This window comes from Molothrus aeneus, chromosome 7 (assembly GCF_037042795.1).
Source record: "Molothrus aeneus isolate 106 chromosome 7, BPBGC_Maene_1.0, whole genome shotgun sequence".
NCBI classification, from domain to species: domain Eukaryota; kingdom Metazoa; phylum Chordata; class Aves; order Passeriformes; family Icteridae; genus Molothrus; species Molothrus aeneus.
Window position 1 is genome coordinate 29,290,286 of NC_089652.1, and position 18,595 is coordinate 29,308,880.

The 18,595-nt window shown below is 44.4% G+C and overlaps 1 protein-coding gene across 1 annotated transcript; it reads right to left on the bottom strand.

Moving 5' to 3' along the window:
- Positions 1–1,747: 1,747 nt before the first annotated feature.
- MUC13 (mucin 13, cell surface associated) lies at positions 1,748–18,298 on the bottom strand. Its single transcript, XM_066554043.1, has 15 exons — positions 18,280–18,298; positions 18,090–18,152; positions 16,328–16,390; positions 15,447–15,509; positions 14,565–14,627; positions 12,500–12,619; positions 11,489–11,595; positions 9,814–9,872; positions 8,275–8,432; positions 6,838–6,963; positions 5,600–5,711; positions 4,499–4,536; positions 3,908–3,995; positions 3,475–3,679; positions 1,748–2,610 (listed from the first exon to the last, which is right to left on the bottom strand). The coding sequence occupies exons 1-15, from the start codon at positions 18,296–18,298 to the stop codon at positions 2,560–2,562; spliced, it is 1,335 nt and encodes a 444-aa protein (XP_066410140.1). The 3' UTR covers positions 1,748–2,559.
- Between the last annotated feature and the right edge of the window lie 297 nt (positions 18,299–18,595).

Below are 18,595 nucleotides of genomic sequence, written 5' to 3' on the forward strand. Positions count from 1 at the left end.
TTTTACTGCATAAAAGTTTCTCGTTCAGCATTCAGCTGCATTTCCAACCTCTGTTGCTTTGCAAAAGAATAGGAGATAACACTGAAAGGCCTTTCCACATGCCTCTGTAGCAGGTTACTGTTACATGTATTTTATGCATGAAGCCAGGCAATTTACCTCAGTGAAAGACCACGATGACCATTCCAGTGAGCTGTTACTGTTGATAAAGAAAAACCTTTTCATTCAGCTCCATGCAAGCCCAGGTTCCAGTCTGCCATACAAAGATTGGGAGAAGGAGGTATCCAAGCCAGCTGAATGAAGCTGAGCTTCATGACTTTTGGCCAGATTCTGCCTTTATCCCATCCATTTTCCAGTGTCTCACGACATCCAAATTTCCCCAGAGTGGAGTCTGCATGTGGTTAACAGTGCTGCAGACACCAGAACCTTTTCCTGCTGCTGAAAAGTAGGAGAAAAGGGGGGGAAGAAAAGGACTGAGCAGAAGGATTAGAAGCTGGGAGCATCTCCTTCACCCAGGTTATTGTGGAGACACACAGGGCTCAAAGAAAAAGGGGCAGCAGGCATGGGGGGCACACATTAAATTGTTGGGGGAGGGAGCTGGTCCAGCTTTTCTAGCCAGAGGAAAAATGGGTGTCTCTGCCTCTTGTGATAAGTGTAGCCACCATGCCTTGCTTTGCTCCTCACAGGACAGTACTCTCAGAGAAAAAGTCAAGAAAAAAAGAGCAAATCCCTCCCCATCCCATGAGCAAAGTGTCATGAGCAGTTAAACCCAGCTAGCCCTGCTCCCATGGAGCCGTGCTGGGCGTGCAGAGATGCACACAGATGGTGGGCTTGGCTGAGGCCACCAGAACCTGGTCTCCTACAGACCCTGCCAATGGCAGACACTGTGCAGCCAGGTGACAGCAGCAAAGGGGACAGGAGTGAACTGGAAGAAACAATGAAACCTCAGGAAAACAACAGAAAATGGCACCTTTTCTCGCCAGGCTGAAAAAACAGGGCCTGCCTCCTTTTGCTACAGAAGACACATGAGAAAGATCAAGACTATTTAGGTCCCAGCTTTCAATCACTCAGCTGCCAAGTGGGAGCTGGTTTTGATCATGGAGAGACTGGAAACAAGCATCTGCATGGACATCCTGGTAATCTCTGCAGCCACATACAGTGCTCTCTACCACTGACCCTCAAACTTGTCATTTAAGCTGAAAGACACTTCTTTTCATCTGGGCCAATAACAGCTGCCATCAGACAGAGCAGCTTGTCCAGCATTTTCAAAGGAGATCCAGCTGCAGTAAATACACAGCTCCCACCACAAAAACCACGGAATATTGGTGCCAGTCTCACAACTGTAAACATTTCAACTTCATCAATACTTAAAACATTTCTGAACTTCTGAGTGAAACCTGGGTGCTGAAACTAGTCCGTGCACACTTGTGTCTAAATTCTGCATAAATTTAAACATAAAAAAGTCTCTGGAGTTAAAAAAAAAAACAACCAAACACTTAAATCACTGTGAGGAGCATAAGAAAGCCTTGGTACTGAGAAAAAATAATGTTTAATAGGAAAAAATCTGTATATATAAAAATCAAAACACAAAATACAACAGAATTAATGATTATTTAAATGATTGTAATCTATAAATATATGTACATATGTGTGCATAAAAGTATTTTATATAAATATAATGTTAATGCCAGTCAACAGATAATGCACACTCATTAAAACACAGTAAAATATAAATTATTTTACAGACAGATTTATTGACTATATGTAAGAAATTTTTAAAAACCCCAAACACCAAGCTTATTATCATTCAAACATAAAGACTGGAGAAGAAAGAAAAATGCTAACACTTTCCACAGGAGCTAAAAATGTAAAATCAATGCAGTTTTGCAAGATGAATAGCATTTGTTTGGAGATATTCTATCTTGCCATTATATTGGGAAAGAAGGCTGTGGAAAAGGTCAGACAACTGCCATTGTCTCACACAACCCATGTTAACAGAGATCAGAACAGAATGCTTTCAGATGGGAAATATTGAGGGGTTGAGGAAGGTGAAAAAAACCTGTATCTAATACAGTAAATTGAAACAGGTCAGATTCTCATGAAAAATAGTTTTCATCTGTCCAAAGCCGTAGTTCGAATCAAGTGAGCACAAATCCAAGCGAAGCTCTGGGTACTGATGTTTTTCAGCATCACATATATTGCCTGGGCCATCTTCCAGATGAACTGAAAACCAGCAGGGTTAAAATCCTGGTATCTTGTGTGCACTCACTCTCTTGCCAATGTACTGGCCTCATTGAAGAAGTCTAATGTTTATTGGAGGACATTAGTTCTTTTAAAAGAAGTCCTCTTCTTCTCCCTACTCCCTAACATTTTTCTCTTATTTCAAAGTTGTCCATGATCTCTTTCAAGCAGGAATCTTCCTCTAGAAAATCTTGAGAGAATCTGGGGTTAAGGACGTTGCTGTCTCTTCTGTTGAAGTGACTGCATTGGTGAGAGGCTGTGAAACTCTTTGCTCTGACCCAGGGCTGTGGTGCTCGTCCATCCTTCTACTGCTCTGGTCACTCAATATCTGCTCCGTGTCCTAAAGCCTGTGGGCTCCTGTGATATTTCGTACTACAGAGAATTTTCAGACAAGAAAAGAAGAGAAATAAGCACTCACAAAAACCATCAAGTCTAACATATGAATGCCCATACAGGGTTTGATCCCACAACCTTGGTGTTATTAACCCAAACTGACCTAATCTCAAGCCTCTGCTTCCTCTGTGGCTCCCTTGCAGAATTCAGGGATAAAAGAGGCTTTTATTTTGGAACATGCCTTCCACATAATGACACACCTCTGCTGACCAGGCTCCCCTGGGCCACAGCAGGGCAAACACTGTTCTGTATTATTCATGGCACTTCACACCTTTCCCCTCTGCAATGCTGCAGGTGCTCTTGCTGTGAACGAGGCAGCAGCAGCCAGGCAGGAGGACATAACCCCTGGGCATCACTCCCAGCTTAAACTGACTGTGAATCTTGCATGAGGCTGCAGCTGGAGGTGCCACTGCAGCACCTGCTGACTCTACAGCAGCCTAAAGGAAGCTCAGGTGGTAGCAGCCTGTGATGCTTGCAGCACACCTGTGCTGAGGGATGAGTTTGGCTGGTGCAAATATCCTATGACACAGCAGACCACTGGGCAGCCAAGCTATTGCTTTGACCACTGCTTTTCACACATCCCTCCTGTGGCTCAAGGATGACTACTGGGGCTTTAGAAAGGTCTTCATGAGTGTTGATCTCTGTCTTGAGGAAAATTTCTGCTTTAAGACCATTTTTTTCAGCTGCAGCTGCAGCTACAGTTGTTTGGGTGCCTTTATACCGCTTTGGCCTTCAAGACCAAGGGAGGATTTACAGAGGGGAGTTTAGGTTCCAATAATGTCTGTAGCCCACAGTGCTACTGTTCAGGAATTCCATTCCCCCAGGACTATGTGAAACACTTACCAAATCATCATAATCCCTCTCTGGAAAACGATCTCTGTTTCTGGAATGCATCTCGTAGGGGTTGTTGGGCTGATATCCTGGGTTTGCATGGCCAGAGGTGGTCTGGACCCTGGGGAACATGCTTGGTCTGTCATCAGAGGTGCTCATGTCAGAATACCCTGACCTCATCAGGCTCCTCTTCTCTGGATTTTGTTTGTGCTTTGCTCTTCAGAGGAGATGAAAGAACAAAGGAGATTTTAAAAGACTGTTTAGTGTGCCTTACTTATTAAGTCCAACTTAGAGATTTGTCCACTCCAACCTTGTTTTGAATGCTCAGCCCCATCCTAAAGCATGCAACAGATTTTTAAAGCATGGGGGTTTTTAGCTAGTGGAAAATCCTTATTTTGAACACACAGCAAAGCAGTTTCTATTCAACTGTAAGAAATATTCTTACCTGACTGAAATAACAGAGACTGCTATCACTAAACACAGGATAATGGCTCCAAACACTGTGCCCACTATTATAAGGATGAGTTCACTGTCTGGGGGGAAAAACAGCAAAAAAGAAATGTGTCAATTGATAACTCACAGTGAATATTGAAAAATGAGAGAAGGGATTTATTTTCAGGCTCCTGGTGCTTACAACATTTTGTGGACACAGAAAGATATAAATTAAGGATCTGCATTAAAGACCATCTCTGATGGATGGCTGTTTTGACTCCAGCTCTGGGTCCTAATGCTATGCACTGAATGGTTTTACACATAGTTATAGGTGAGGGACAGGAACAGCTGGGAGGATGTAGGGGTTGTTTAAGCTAGTATTGATGCTAAACTATGTAGTCAGGTGTCAAATAGGCTCTTCCCATGCCCTAGGCACATAAGACAACAGAGAAATTTCACTTTCTTTTCCCCTAACATAGTCCTTCTATAAATGAAGAATGGTGGCACCCCTAAAGGCTACCACTTTTTTGTTATCTCAGACAGATTAAGCATTACTAGGTATTTTTCAAGACCATAATTAAAAATCAGAAATTCTTATACTTACTGTCAGTGCATTCCTCCCCAGAGTAGCCCACTGGACAACTACAGGAGAGAAAAAGGGGAAAGACAGAAAGTAAGAAAAGATGATCTTTAGAGTCCCATTTAATCCAAACCATTCTATGATCACAAAACAATAATATATTTCACCCCTTTATCAGCAATTTCTCCACAAAGTGTGTTCATTACCGGTTTCCTCTTTAACCCTATCTTACTGTTACTTTCATTAAAGTGAAACAATCTGAGATTTTCAGAGTGATTGGTGACCTTGGCACTTAAAGTTTCAGGTTCTCAGTCTGAAAAATGTTAAAAGGACCTAATTTTTCTAAAGACCAGAACTCTGCATCTTTGAGCCACTTAGAATTGCCATGCAATGTCTTTAACAAAAGCCTCAGTATAAGGTCTATAAGGACAGGCAACTCTACCTTCCACTCATAGTAGTTTCTTATATTTAAAATATATCAACTTTATGGTAAGAAATGTTCAATTTGCAGCAATAATAACAACAAAGAGAGCTGAATTAATGGATATGGGGAGTGAGTCTCTGTGTTTATCCACCAAAGCAGAGCACAACCAGTCACTCACTTGGGCCTCACCAGCAAACACCCTTGTTCTGTTCTGATCCTGAGCTGACAGAAATAATTTCAGAGAGGAAACCAAGCAGGAATTAAGGTCTGAAAGTTATTAGGAAACAGTCCCCACTGATAGCAGTGCAAACACTGCAGGGACTGGAGGCACGTCTTGCTCTAATGCCTGTTGCTTACTAAACACTTCAGCAGAGCAGCTCCCATGGCCCAGCCACGCTGTCAGAGCAGTTTGTGTTGATGTGGTGATGTACTTTGTCCTCTTCACTGACTCAGGGGTGACCTTGGGTCTCCTTCCTTTCCTCCAAGGTGTTATGAGTGCACACAAAGGACTAATGCCAAGGAGTGAAAACCCACAGCTTGTGACACCACAGCTTGTGACCCTCCTTGCCCTCCCCCTTGGGCTGCTCTCTGATCCAGTAGCTGCAGCCTGTTCTTCTGGCCTGCAGCTGGCCCTGTGGTAGATGCTCTTCTCCCTACCTTCACCTACAACACAGGAATGCAATAAAAAGCTGAATACTCACGCCACGCATTCTCCAGCCTCCTTTTTAAAGTTAATCATACATTTGCATTTTGGACCCTCTTCTTCATGTACACAGTACTTGTGTTTTGCTGCAGAGCAGTTTGCACTGCAAACTGTATTTTCAGGGAGAAAAACATAAGTGAATTGCAGATAGAAGATTGTTTTATTGCTCTAAACACACACCCACCCCTCTCCTGTGCTTTAAAGGATCCAAATGGTTTTTTTAGGACTGTACCCATGTAAAGCAAAAACTGAAATGTAAAATCACAAAATTAGAAATAAAGAGGCTGTGTTCAAAACCATCCAACTTCATCAAAAAGGAAATCTGGCTAGGCTGCATCTTCCACAGGCAAGCAGTGGCCTGAAGTTTGATCTCACAGCAGATTATTTGTATGGCAAACTGTATCAGTTTTAGTCAGGCATGGGACCACAAAGGTCTACCCTGGATCACATCTCACTGGGACTTATTGTAGCCAGCTTTCATAACTTTAGCTTGGATTTTTGAATTATTTTTTTGTTTTTCTTAAAATATTACATGTTAGACTTTTTTTTTTTTTTTACTTCTGTAGTGTGAAAGTTTTAGTTTCCGTAAGAAGAAAAGAAGGTATTTCTAAGAAAATTAGGTACATCACAGGGCTTTGGAGGGTAGCTAAAATATAAACAGAGCACTCACTTAAAGACTCAAAATAAGAAAGTAAATAAAACCCTAACAACAAACAGTTCCCAAAAATTACAGAAATCATTATTCTCACAAAAGCCTGTCTAAATCCAGGTAATGCAAACCTAGAATTATGAGCAAGAGACAGAGCCTTAACAGGTTATTGTAGTGCATCATGAGACTTCCAGTTCTGTCAGCTTCCTTCAAGTAACTTGTAGAATTTATTCCCTAAATATGTCCTCGTAGAGAAGGCTGTGAGTATAGGATTCAATTTGTTCCATCCTTTACCTCTTTAGGTTTCAGTTCTTACCAGGACTTTAACAGTGCATTTAATGGCTTGCCTACTCACTGGTTTCAGTGATGATTTTATCAAGTTTTAATAATTTATTCTGCTGGAATAAAATTATAGATTTGTTCAAAGTGAAATGTGATTATGTGTTTCTCTGGCTTTCTTAACAGGATGCACATTTCCTGATTTTTAGAGGTCAGCACATTTGCCCAGCACCTTTCTCAAAAAGGGACCAAGACAGGGAAGAAGCAGATCAGTCTTTCAGGGAAAGATAAAGCAGCAAGGCTCTTACCTGAACAAGAACGATCATCCCAGTTTGTCTTTTCTAAATCAGGTTTGCATTTGCATTCTGGAAACTGTTTCTCTTCACACACTGTGGTTTTAAGATCACATTCATAAACGTCACAATGTTTTGCCTCTTTAAAAGAGAATCAGAGAGCAAAGTTGAATACTCTTTCATAGAAAGCAGTGCACTGGCCCAGTAAATCATAAACCAATTATTTAATAATTCTAAAGAGAAAAAAATTATAACTCCTTTTCTTGGGACATCAATATTGCAGACTGTCAGACCAGCCCTTTTTCCCTCCTTGCTCTTTAACAGTTGTGGTCCTGTTTCCATCACATCTTCTGACCTTTTGTTTCTCAGCCTCCTTCAACTATCTCCAAACCTTCCTGGCTCCAGCCCATGAAAAGAGACATTCTTCCTGTAAGTTCATATTCTGAAAACTAACTTTTGGACTCACCTTAAAAAAAAAACAAAACAAAACAAAACAAAAAAAAAAAAAAAAAACCACCACAACAACAAACAACAAAAAACCCCACAGAGAAAAACCATAACTATTCTCCTAGTTTTTTCCACAGCTGAGCTGTGAGACCCAGATTCCATACAGTTCTAAAGAGATATAAACATTTATGGGCATGCAACTCATTTCATGAGCAGCATTAGTATCCTGTTTGCCCAGTGTGTTGCTCTTCAGATCCATGTCCTTGTGGTGGGAATGGTTTAAAGACCTCAGTGCATGGCATGCTGTAGAGGGATGTGACTGCACTGGTGCCTTGGGAGCTCTCAGTGGTTTTCTATTTCCTTCTCACAGCTGAGGATACAGTCACCTTCAGACAACAAACTCAGGCTTTATGCTTCATTATTAGCTATGCCTTTTAAAAAAGCTGATTTTAAAACAGGAACTTATATTAAAAAAAAAGAAAAAAATCCTTATTTTAATTAGGAACTCTTTCTCCCAGTATTACACCTTTAATAATGCAAACTACTGGTTTAGATCAACAAATCCCTTAGCTCAGTGGCTTATCAGTGAGGCCTCATTTCAATTACCATGGCTTATTATGGGAGAAGTCTAAAGAGAGTTTCATCCTATTTTGCCAGTAAAATACTGGCTTATTCTCAGATGCATAATATATATCTGTATATATTTTATCCTGATTTTTCCCACTTCTTAACACTCAGCAGGTTAAAACCACCATGCCATTGCTTACCAGGGAAAAATATTTTTCTTTTCTTCTTTATACAGGGAGTAGGAAGCCTTAACAAGACAAAAGACACTAGCACTGAATTGTTGACTCATCAAAATTACCCGAGATTGAACATTCAGCTCCTTAAAATCAACAAGGCTTATGATTTGATAGGCTCCTATGCCCACAGAAATCTTCCAACCAGGTTTTAAAAATCTCTGTTTCTGCTGATTAGTTGCTTCTCTAGCAAGGAGTTACATACCCTGATAAGAATTGACAAAGGACCCGTGACTCTGGATTGCAGCATTTATTGCAGCGCTAACTGTATTTTCATTTTCATTGGAGCTCTCTTTGAACAAGTTTGTCACTGTTATGTTCACTCCTGGGACCGAATTTCTGTTTTCACTCTGTTTTAGAGGTCTGAAAGGGACAGATAGGACCATTTTAAAGTCTCACATAATCCATATAGCAAGCTAGCAAAGCTAGCTAGATGCAAGCTAGATGCAAAGATGAGAGAAAATCTGCCAAATCTCCCTCCCTCCCCCAGAACTACCTTCTTTCCTCCCATAAAGTAGGTAGTTGCCAAGAGACCTGAAAATGAGTGTAAGTCTTGCTCAGGAATACATTAACAGCCATCTTTCCAGGTGTAAATATGTAGTTGCTGGATTTAATCATAACAGCACTGCTCCTTTGTGTGCTTTTGATACAGAACTGGCATTTTCTAGCTGGGTTAACCTCAAACCAGCTGCAGTGTGGAGAACCTCATCTCTTAGACCCTAACTTTCACGTGCTTCCATCAGCCTGTGGGGTTATCCAGGCATGCCGTGGAGAACCCACCCTAAAGGGTGGTGAGGATAATTCAGGGTGTGACCCCCATGAATGCAGAAGGGGCTGTTTGCCATGTAGAGGTATCTGTGCAGGCCACACACTACCTGGGTTGGGTTCAGCTCACAGCAACCTCCCTGGTGTAAGGTGGAGAGCAGCAGTGACTTCCCTGTTCTTCAGCTAAACCTCCTGCTGCCGGGATACGCACACAAACATCCTTAAGTGGCAGAGTGCTGCATTCCTTGAGGTGTTACTGTGCCCCACGTCACAACTGCTCTGCTGGAAGTTACTGCCCCCACAGCTCTGTTAGAACAACATTCTGCTTAGCTGCTTAATCCCTGGGGTGCCCTGAAAGGGTTGACACTGTGTGCTAGCACGCCAGGTTTTGCTTGATAGGGGTTAGGAAACACAGAGGAGCAGGCAGAGCTCTGGGGTCAGTAACCTGTAACAGATGGGGATGGAAAAAAGAGACATCTCACAGGGTCTACCTAGACCAGCAAGGGACCTATGCCCACAGCTACACCACAACCCATTCAGCAGCATCTTTGCTCAACCTGCCATCAGGAGACACCAACAAATGCACAATAAAATACATTTGCCATGCCTTCTGTAACAAGGGTTTTTAAATTACACTGGGAGTCCAAGCTGGGTGGCACTCTCAATGGTCACAGGAACTCAGAGTTAACTGTTAGACTTTCAGACATATCAGATATCACAGGGACTGCTAGCTACAGCACAGTGCTGCATCCTACATGGTGCTAGAAGCAGGACATACAGTGTGGGGCTGCCTCAGCCTGCCCATTTCACAGAAACACTGGGATAAAAATGGGGCCAACAGCATTCCTCCTTTATGGGGAAGCATTCTGAGCTGAACTCATCCCATACCTTTTATTAAACTGAGAACTTAATGGGAAACAGATTAAAATGCAGTATATGGAAGTATGTACTGTGCAAAAAAACAAACAGGCAAACTTACTGAATTTTCACGATGACAGTTTCTACATAGCCTGATAGATTTTTGAAGGCATCCTCAAACTATAAAAGAGAAAGAAATTGGAGTTCAAGGCAAGCAGAAACATAGCCCAAAATCCCATGAACCACTTTGGCTTCAGCAGTGAAGTTTTTATACAGAATATGCTACTATAGGTGTAGCATATATAAAATATAAAGCATATAAATAAAGCAAGGTGATGTGTTAAATCCACCAGGAAAGGCATTGCAGAAGAGGAATGGTGGGGTGGTGCTGTAGAATATGGATGGGAAGGCAGTGGAGGGATGGAGAAGGAATGTCAGGCTGGGTTAACTGGCTGATAGCTACAGATACCCTTTTGCAAACTCATTGCTTAGGAGGGTGTCTCCACAGCACCAATCTGTGTACAAGGAGGGGAAAGGGGGAGAAGTTGACCTCACAGATGGCACATGTCCCTGGGAGGCAGTGAAGGGGGATCATCAGGGTCGATCTTGTGGGAAGAAGCACTGATGAAAGCATTGGGAGCCCAACAGAATCAGAAGAAACATCACTGCTTTCCCTCAGGCCATGTGAAGCAGGGAACAACCAGCGGAGGCAGCTGCCTTCAACTGCCACAAAAGCAGGAGGCACCATGAGAAGAGGATAAGATGTCTAACTCAACTGGAATGAAAGATTAACTGTCTCTCTTTCTTTGTAATAAAATTCAAATTATTTTCTATGCTATTTTCACTTTTGCACTCCATTATGTATTTATTTTAGTTGACATATGATGCTCTTCTGTAGCCATATCATGAAAAAATGCTGGACAAAAAACTGAAAAAAATTTTTAACATTCTGGAGGAACAACTTTGGTCACTTTCTGAGACAACATTCATAGTAAGCAATATAATAATATGCAGAAATTGATAACCATTTTTGATCATTCCTGTTTAACATTGTGAAAATTTTTTAATCAGGTATCTGGTAGAGTTGCATATATATTTTTCCTTACTGCCAGAAAGAGAAATAAGCAAATCCACTTATTTCAACATGGCAGTATAAATTAAACTGATCATCTTATTTCTCCAGGAAATCTATTACCAGATTTTATGTATAATCATAGAATTACAAAAAAATATACAGTATCCATTTAACTAAAACACTAAAATACTAATACTAGCAGACTTATGGAAGAAGGTTGTTATTCGGTATTTAGACACAGCTGAACAGCCATTTGGAAAAGTTTGTGCTGTGTGGAACCAATAATTTTCTTTTAAAAAAATTAAAGCTGTTCATTTTTACTCATACCCCTGAGTATTATTGAGCCTTCAGCATACAGCAGAGATCAGAAACTCAATAGGCTGGAAAACTTCACTTAGCCCCACTGTTTCTGGAGAAGGAATGGTCAAAGATGGAGAGCAATTTATGTGAGAACTCCCCAGAACAGAAGTGGTACTAAAAATGCAGATATTACTTCAGGGATTCCCTTCACTTCAGCAAGAGCCATGCATGTGCTCATCTGAGGGCAAAATTCAAGTCTTTTATAAATAGGTCTAAACTAATGTGAAGCATTCTTTGAAAGAAGCAGATCTCTTATAGAGAGGAACTTTTCTAGGCCCCACATTAAAGAGTGTCCTCTCTGTCTGCATGACATCCAGTATAGCTTTAAATATATGTGGGGGGAAAAACCATTGTCACTCACAAATGCTGATACATTGTTGGACAGTTCTTGATACTCTGTGGAATTTACAATTTCAAGATTTTTGCTGTAAGATATGTTCACTGCAATGGTGCCTGGGTATACGTCCCCTGGAATGAGAACAGAGAGTGTAATTTAGAAAGCATTCAAGAAAGCCCACTTTCACCTTAGAGTTCTCCAGCTTTTAGGGATGGGGAAATACAATGCAGAAAATAAATCAGTGCTATTTTTTTTCATATACAGCAGGGATTAGCAGAGGACAAATCAAATCAATCACAATGGGGGATGTACTTTGGCTGCCAGGATAGAAGGCAGGATCCTGGGCCCAAACAATCTGTCCTGTTTATGAAACTGAGTAACATTAAACTGTCAGCATGGCCTGAAGCTACAAGATTTTTTGCAAGGTGTTAAAGAATTTGGTGAGAAAAAATGTATATCAAGTACTCCAAATTTGCAGCTATTAAGCAGCAAATATGGTTCACTGTAGTTTACAGAGAAAGCAATTCAGAATCAACCTGCTTCTTAAGCCTCACAAGTAAATTTGAGAATCCTGCTTGCTGATCCTTAAATAAGAAGCCCTATTTTCTCATATGCTTGGCCTTCAGAAGCACTTCAGAGATGCTTTTCCACAGGACTCTGATGAGTGTTTAGCAATGGGGAAAATCAATCTAGTTGTTCACAAGTTTGCTCCTTTTTAAATCATTGCCATTAATATCAATGTCAGGCTTACACTTGCATTTTTTTTTTCCTGCTTTTCACTCATTTTAATCTCCTGCACCTCTGACAGAGAATTCACCTTCTTTTCCTAGAACATTAACCTCCTTGGCTGTCACTGTTTTGCAAGATTGCAATCTAGGTCATTGTAGGAGTGGCTGCCTGCAAAGCAAGAAATCACTCAGCAGTCACTTTCCCAGACTGATTGTGTTTTCAATTATAACATGACAACAAGCTATATGGGAAGCAAAATCCACCTGAGCAGGTAACTAAAAGCATTGATGCCCTTCTGCAACTCACCTTTGTAACAATTCTCATTGCTGTAGTAGTATCCATATTCGCACACGCAGGTGTAATTGCTTTGTAAGGAAATACATGTAGCTGAACTTCTTCCACAAGGATCTCCAAGGCAGAAATCCACTAATACCAAGATGAAACATATTGACATTAGGGTTTCTGTGAATTTCTGCAATAGCCAGTTCATACATAAAGTCATTCATACATTGAGTAGTCCATATATACGTCTAGTAAGAGAATCTACCAGGTATGTTTTAGAGAGTATAGATGCAATTGCAGAGCATATGTCTGCATATCTGGCTTGTTTAATGTATAGTAACTGTTTTCCCTACACAATCCAGCAGGATATCACAGTGAGGACACAGAGTATGGCTGAAATTCATTATCTGTCATACTGAGCATTCACAGTTCAACTCTACTTAACACAACTAAAAGCAAATCAAAGAAAGAAGGGATATCAAGGCTTGCCAAAAGCAGTGACTGTTAGAAAAAGACAGACTGCAATAGCCTGTATGTCTTTAATAGTGCACAGGTACATACTTGCCTTATTATGACAGTGTCATAGCACAGTCCTTTACTGCAGACACATCAATAAAATGAGGATTCCAAAGTGATTCATAATATATTTAAGTAATTAAAATTTATATTTCTATACATCTCATATATAGGATGGCAATTACAGTTCTCTTTCAAGATATCAAATTCTGTTTTTCACCCTGTCTTGGTTTTCAAAATTCACTCCATAAGTACACTCTCATGGCTGAGACATTTTCAGTGAAATGGGGGAAAAAATAGGAATTCTCATTCATACCCCAAAAAATAAGAAGTAAAACATGCAATGAATTTTCATTTCCTATAAGGTTTATCTCCAAATATTTTTCCAGAGAACCTAGTGAAGCCATTTTTTTTCCTGATGAAAAAGATCCCAAGCACAAAGCTACAACAATTATGAACTCCTCCAAACACATTCCACTTGCAGCAAGGCCCCTCAGGGAAGAGTGGCAGGGAGATAAAGCATTAAATGAGGACACTTTGCCTACACTGGAAGGCCCTACTGGGATTGAAAAAGGTGGGGTACGGAGATCTCCAGGACAGACAGATGCACTGTCCCCCAGACACATTTCCTGGTGCCAGTCCCACACCAGGCTGTGCCCTGGCTCCCTCCCTGCCTGTGCCCCCGCAGCCTCAGGCACAGCTCCCTGCAGGGCCACGCCACCTCTTTGCAGGGATTCTCTTGAATCCCAGCCTCCTGAAAGAGGCAAAGGCACCGAGCACAAAAAAAGCAGCCTCAGCCAATCCTCCCAAAGGAGGATATTCATGGCAACCACCTGGTCAGCTTTGTCTCTTCTGGAAGAGGAATATGGGACAGCCAAGGCAGGGAAACTCTTTCCTGTCTGAGGGGTCTACAGAGCTCACTGGGATTTGGTTACTACAAGCCATCCCTAGAGGATGCTGCATGAGCATTTTTGCCTTTTAGATGTAGATGCTGAAGTTGGCATCTCTGTTGCATCAGGACCTGTTCCATTTACAGTACTGTTATCTGAAGAAGGGAAGAGAAGAGACATGGCAGCACAGTCAAGCATTATCTGTTCAAAAAGCATCAAGCTGGGAGAGGAGGACGACAGGCATGGCCTACTCCGTGCCCCCCAGCCATGGCCCCTGGCCTCTCCCTGCTGGGCTGTGCTCCAGATCCCTCCCGGCCCATTCTCCAACACCTCAGGAACAGCTCCCTGCAGCGCCTGCTAACAGGCTGGCCCTGGGCTTCTCTTTGCAGGGATCACCTTGTACCCAGGCCTGGTGCAAGAGGCAAAGGCACCAAGCATGGAATCAGCAGCCTGCTCTAATCTTCCCCAACGCCTTTCCTTTACAACAAAGACCAGCAGGGAAAGATGGAAGAGCAGAAATTTTTTAAGATCATGCTCTGGGCAACTTTGTGTCCAGTGGGAGAATATCTCAGACAATCCCAGACAAGGGAACTCATCCCTGCTTGGGTATCTCCAGTGATCCCTGGAACCTGCTTACTGCAAGCTGTCCCCAGAAAGGGAAGCCTGAAAGCTTTTCTCCTTACCTGAAGGTTGTGAGCTTGGCACCACTGGTGGGTTAGGATCTGTTCCATTATCAGTATCATTTCCTGAAAAAGGGAAGAGAAGAGACATGGCAGCACTGCCTGGCATTGACTTCTCAAAAAGCCTTGGGCAATTCTGTGTTTTTTCTCTCATAGTCCTTCTCTCACACCCTGCTCTTGGAGACCTTCTTGCCACATGAGCACGCCCTCATGGTGGCCTTTGTCACAGGCTCATGTGGGTGGAAGCCAGAGGCACAAAGCCTTTCCCAAAGCTGGATGATCAGGATGGGGAGGTGATGCTGGCAGGAGGGATGTGCTCATGCAAGCCCACCATGGAGCAAGAGCTGAGGGACTGAGGATGCTGCCCCTCCTCAGGTTGATCCCAGCACGAGCTTTGACCCTTCTGGTTTGGGCTCCCAAGCATCAGGCTGGGAACAGAGGATGAAAAGCACAATCTGCCTCGTGGTGCCCAGCCATGGCCCCTGGCCTCTCCCTGCTGGGCTGTGCCCCAGATCCCTCCCTGCCCATGCTCCAACAGCCTCAGGAACAAATCCCTGCAGGGCCTTGGTCACCTGTTTGCATGGAACCCCTTGTACAGCACAATCCACACACCGGCACAGGAGATAAAGGCACCAATCATGGAATCAGCAGCCTGCAATAATCTTCCCCAACACATCTGCATTACAACAAAGACCAGCAGGGAAAGATGGAAGAATGGAAGATTTTTCAAATCATGGACTGGGTAATTTGGTCTCCAGGGAGAGAAGAACTGAGAGAAACCCAAGCAAGGGAACTCCTCCCTACCTGAGTATCTGCCGTGCTCCCTGGAACCTGCTTACTGCAAGCTGTCCCCAGAAGGGGAAGCCTGAAAGCTTTTCTCCTTACCTGAGGGTCCGGGGTTTGGGTCCACTGGTGGGTTAGGATCTGTTCCATTATCAGTATCGTTTCCTGAAGAATGGAAGAGAAGAGACATGGCAGCACTGCCTGGCACTGACTGCTCAAAAAGCCTTGGGCAATTCTGTGTTTTTTCTCTCATAGTCCTTCTCTCACACCCTGATATTGGAGACCTTCTTGCCACATGAGCACGCCCTCATGGTGGCCTTTGTCACAGGCTCATGTGGGTGGAAGCCAGAGGCACAAAGTCTTTCCCAAAGCTGGATGATCAGGATGGGGAGGTGATGCTGGCAGGAGGGATGTGCTCATGCAAGCCCACCATGGAGGAAGAGCTGAGGGACTGAAGAGGCTGCCTCTCCTCAGGTTGATCCCAGCAGAAGCTTTGACCCTTCTGGCTGGGGCTCCCCAGCAACCAGCCGGGAACGGAGGATGACAGGCACAGGCTGCCCCGTGGTGCCCAGCCATTGCCCCCAGCCTCTCCCTGCTGGGCTGTGCCCCAGATCCTTCCCTGCCCATGCTCCAACAGCCTCAGGAACAAATCCCTGCAGGGCCTTGGGCACCTCTTTGCATGGAACCCCTTGTACCGCACAATCCACACACCGGCACAGGAGATAAAGGCACCAAGCATGGAATGAGCAGCCTCCTCAAATGTCCCACCACACATTCCCCTTGCAGAATGACCAGCAGGGAAATATGCAAGAGAAGAGGTTTTTCAAGATCATAGTCTGGGTAATTTGGTCTCCAATGAGAGAAGAACTAAGAGAAACCCAGGCAGGGGAACTCCTCCCTGCTTGGGTATCTGCAGTGCTCCCTGGAACTTGCTTACTGCAAGCTGTCCCCAGAAGGGGAAGCCTGAAAGCTTTTCTCCTTACCTGAAGGTCCTGGGTTTGGCTCCACTGGTGGGTTAGGATCTGTTCCATTATCAGTATCGTTTCCTGAAAAAGGGAAGAGAAGAGACATGGCAGCACTGCCTGGCATTGACTGCTCAAAAAGCCTTGGGCAATTCTGTGTTTTTTCTCTCATAGTCCTTCTCTCACACCCTGATATTGGAGACCTTCTTGCCACATGAGCACGCCCTCATGGTGGCCTTTGTCACAGGCTCATGTGGGTGGAAGCCAGAGGCACAAAGTCTTTCCCAAAGCTGGATGATCAGGATGGGGAGGTGATGCTGGCAGGAGGGATGTGCTCATGCAAGCCCACCATGGAGGAAGAGCTGAGGGACTGAGGATGCTGCCCCTCCTCAGGTTGATCCTAGCAGGAGCTTTGACCCTTCTGGTTTGGGTTCCCAAGCATCAGGCTGGGAACAGAAGATGATAAGCACAATCTGCCCCGTGGTGGCCAGCCATGGCCCCGGGCCTCTCCCTGCTGGGCTGTGCCCCAGATCCCTCCCTGCCCATGCTCCAACAGCCTCAGGAACAAATCCCTGCAGGGCCTTGGGCACCTGTTTGCATGGAACCCCTTGTACAGCACAATCCACCAACGGCACAGGAGGCAAAGGCACCAATCATGGAATCAGCAGCCTGCAATAATCTTCCCCAACATATCTGCATTACAACAAAGACCAGCAGGGAAAGATGGAAGAATGGAAGATTTTTCAAATCATAGTCTGGGTAACTTGGTCTCCAATGAGAGAAGAACTGAGAGAAACCCAGGCAGGGGAACTCCTCCCTGCTTGGGTATCTGCAGTGCTCCCTGGAACTTGCTTACTGCAAGCTGTCCCCAGAAGGGGAAGCCTGAAAGCTTTTCTCCTTACCTGAAGGTCCTGGGTTTGGCTCCACTGGTGGGTTAGGATCTGTTCCATTATCAGTATTGTTTCCTGAAGAATGGAAGAGAAGAGACATGGCAGCACTGCCTGGCACTGACTGCTCAAAAAGCCTTGGGCAATTCTGTGTTTTTTCTCTCATAGTCCTTCTCTCACACCCTGCTCTTGGAGACCTTCTTGCCACATGAGCACGCCCTCATGGTGGCCTTTGTCACAGGCTCATGTGGGTGGAAGCCAGAGGCACAAAGCCTTTCCCAAAGCTGGATGATCAGGATGGGGAGGTGATGCTGGCAGGAGGGATGTGCTCATGCAAGCCCACCATGGAGGAAGAGCTGAGGGACTAAGGAGGCTGCCCCTCCTCAGGTTGATCCTAGCACGAGCTTTGACCCTTCCGGTTGGTGCTCCCAAGCATCAGGCTGGGAACAGAGGATGAAAAGCACAATCTGCCCCATGGTGCCCAGCCATGGCCCCTGGCCTCTCCCTGCTGGGCTGTGCCCCAGATCCCTCCCTGCCCATGCTCCAACAGCCTCAGGAACAGATCCCTGCAGGGCCTTGGGCACCTGTTTGCATGGAACCCCTTGTACCGCACAATCCACCCACCGGCACAGGAGATAAAGGCACCAAGCATGGAATGAGCAGCCTCCTCAAATGTCCCACCACACATTCCCCTTGCAGAATGACCAGCAGGGAAAGATGCAAGGGAAGAGGTTTTTCAAGATCATAGTCTGGGTAATTTGGTCTCCAATGAGAGAAGAACTAAGAGAAACCCAGGCAGGGGAACTCCTCCCTGCTTGGGTATCTGCAGTGCTCCCTGGAACTTGCTTACTGCAAGCTGTCCCCAGAAGGGGAAGCCTGAAAGCTTTTCTCCTTACCTGAAGGTCCTGGGTTTGGCTCCACTGGTGGGTTAGGATCTGTTCCATTTTCAGTATCATTTCCTGAAAAAGGGAAGAGAAGAGACATGGCAGCACTGCCTGGCATTGACCGCTCAAAAAGCCTTGGGCAATACTGTGTTTTTTCTCTCATAGTCCTTCTCTCACACCCTGCTCTTGGACTCCTCCTCACCACATGTGCACACCCTCATAGTGGCTTTGGCACAGGTTCATGTTCCTGGAAGTCAGATGCACAAAGTCTTTCCCAAAGCTGGATGATCAGGATGGGGAGGTGATTCTGGGGATGCTGAGCACATCCCGCCCCAGCATCAAGATGGGAGTGGAGGATGAAAGGCACAGGCTGCCCCATGGTGCCCAGCCATGGCCCCTCTGGCCTCTCCCTGCTGGGCTGTGCCCCAGATCCCTCCCTGCCCATGCTCCAACAGCCTCAGGAACAAATCCCTGCAGGGCCTTGGGCACCTGTTTGCATGGAACCCCTTGTACTGCAC

Bases quoted from the DNA above. Each gene is read 5' to 3' on its own strand.
- MUC13 (XM_066554043.1), bottom strand. The intron at 12,620-14,564 runs GTAAGGAGAAAA...TCTTGGTATTAG, and splicing joins GCCAAGCTCACAACCTTCAG to TGGATTTCTGCCTTGGAGAT. The intron at 4,537-5,599 runs GTGAGTATTCAG...TCTCTCCTGTAG, and splicing joins GAGGCTGGAGAATGCGTGGC to TTGTCCAGTGGGCTACTCTG.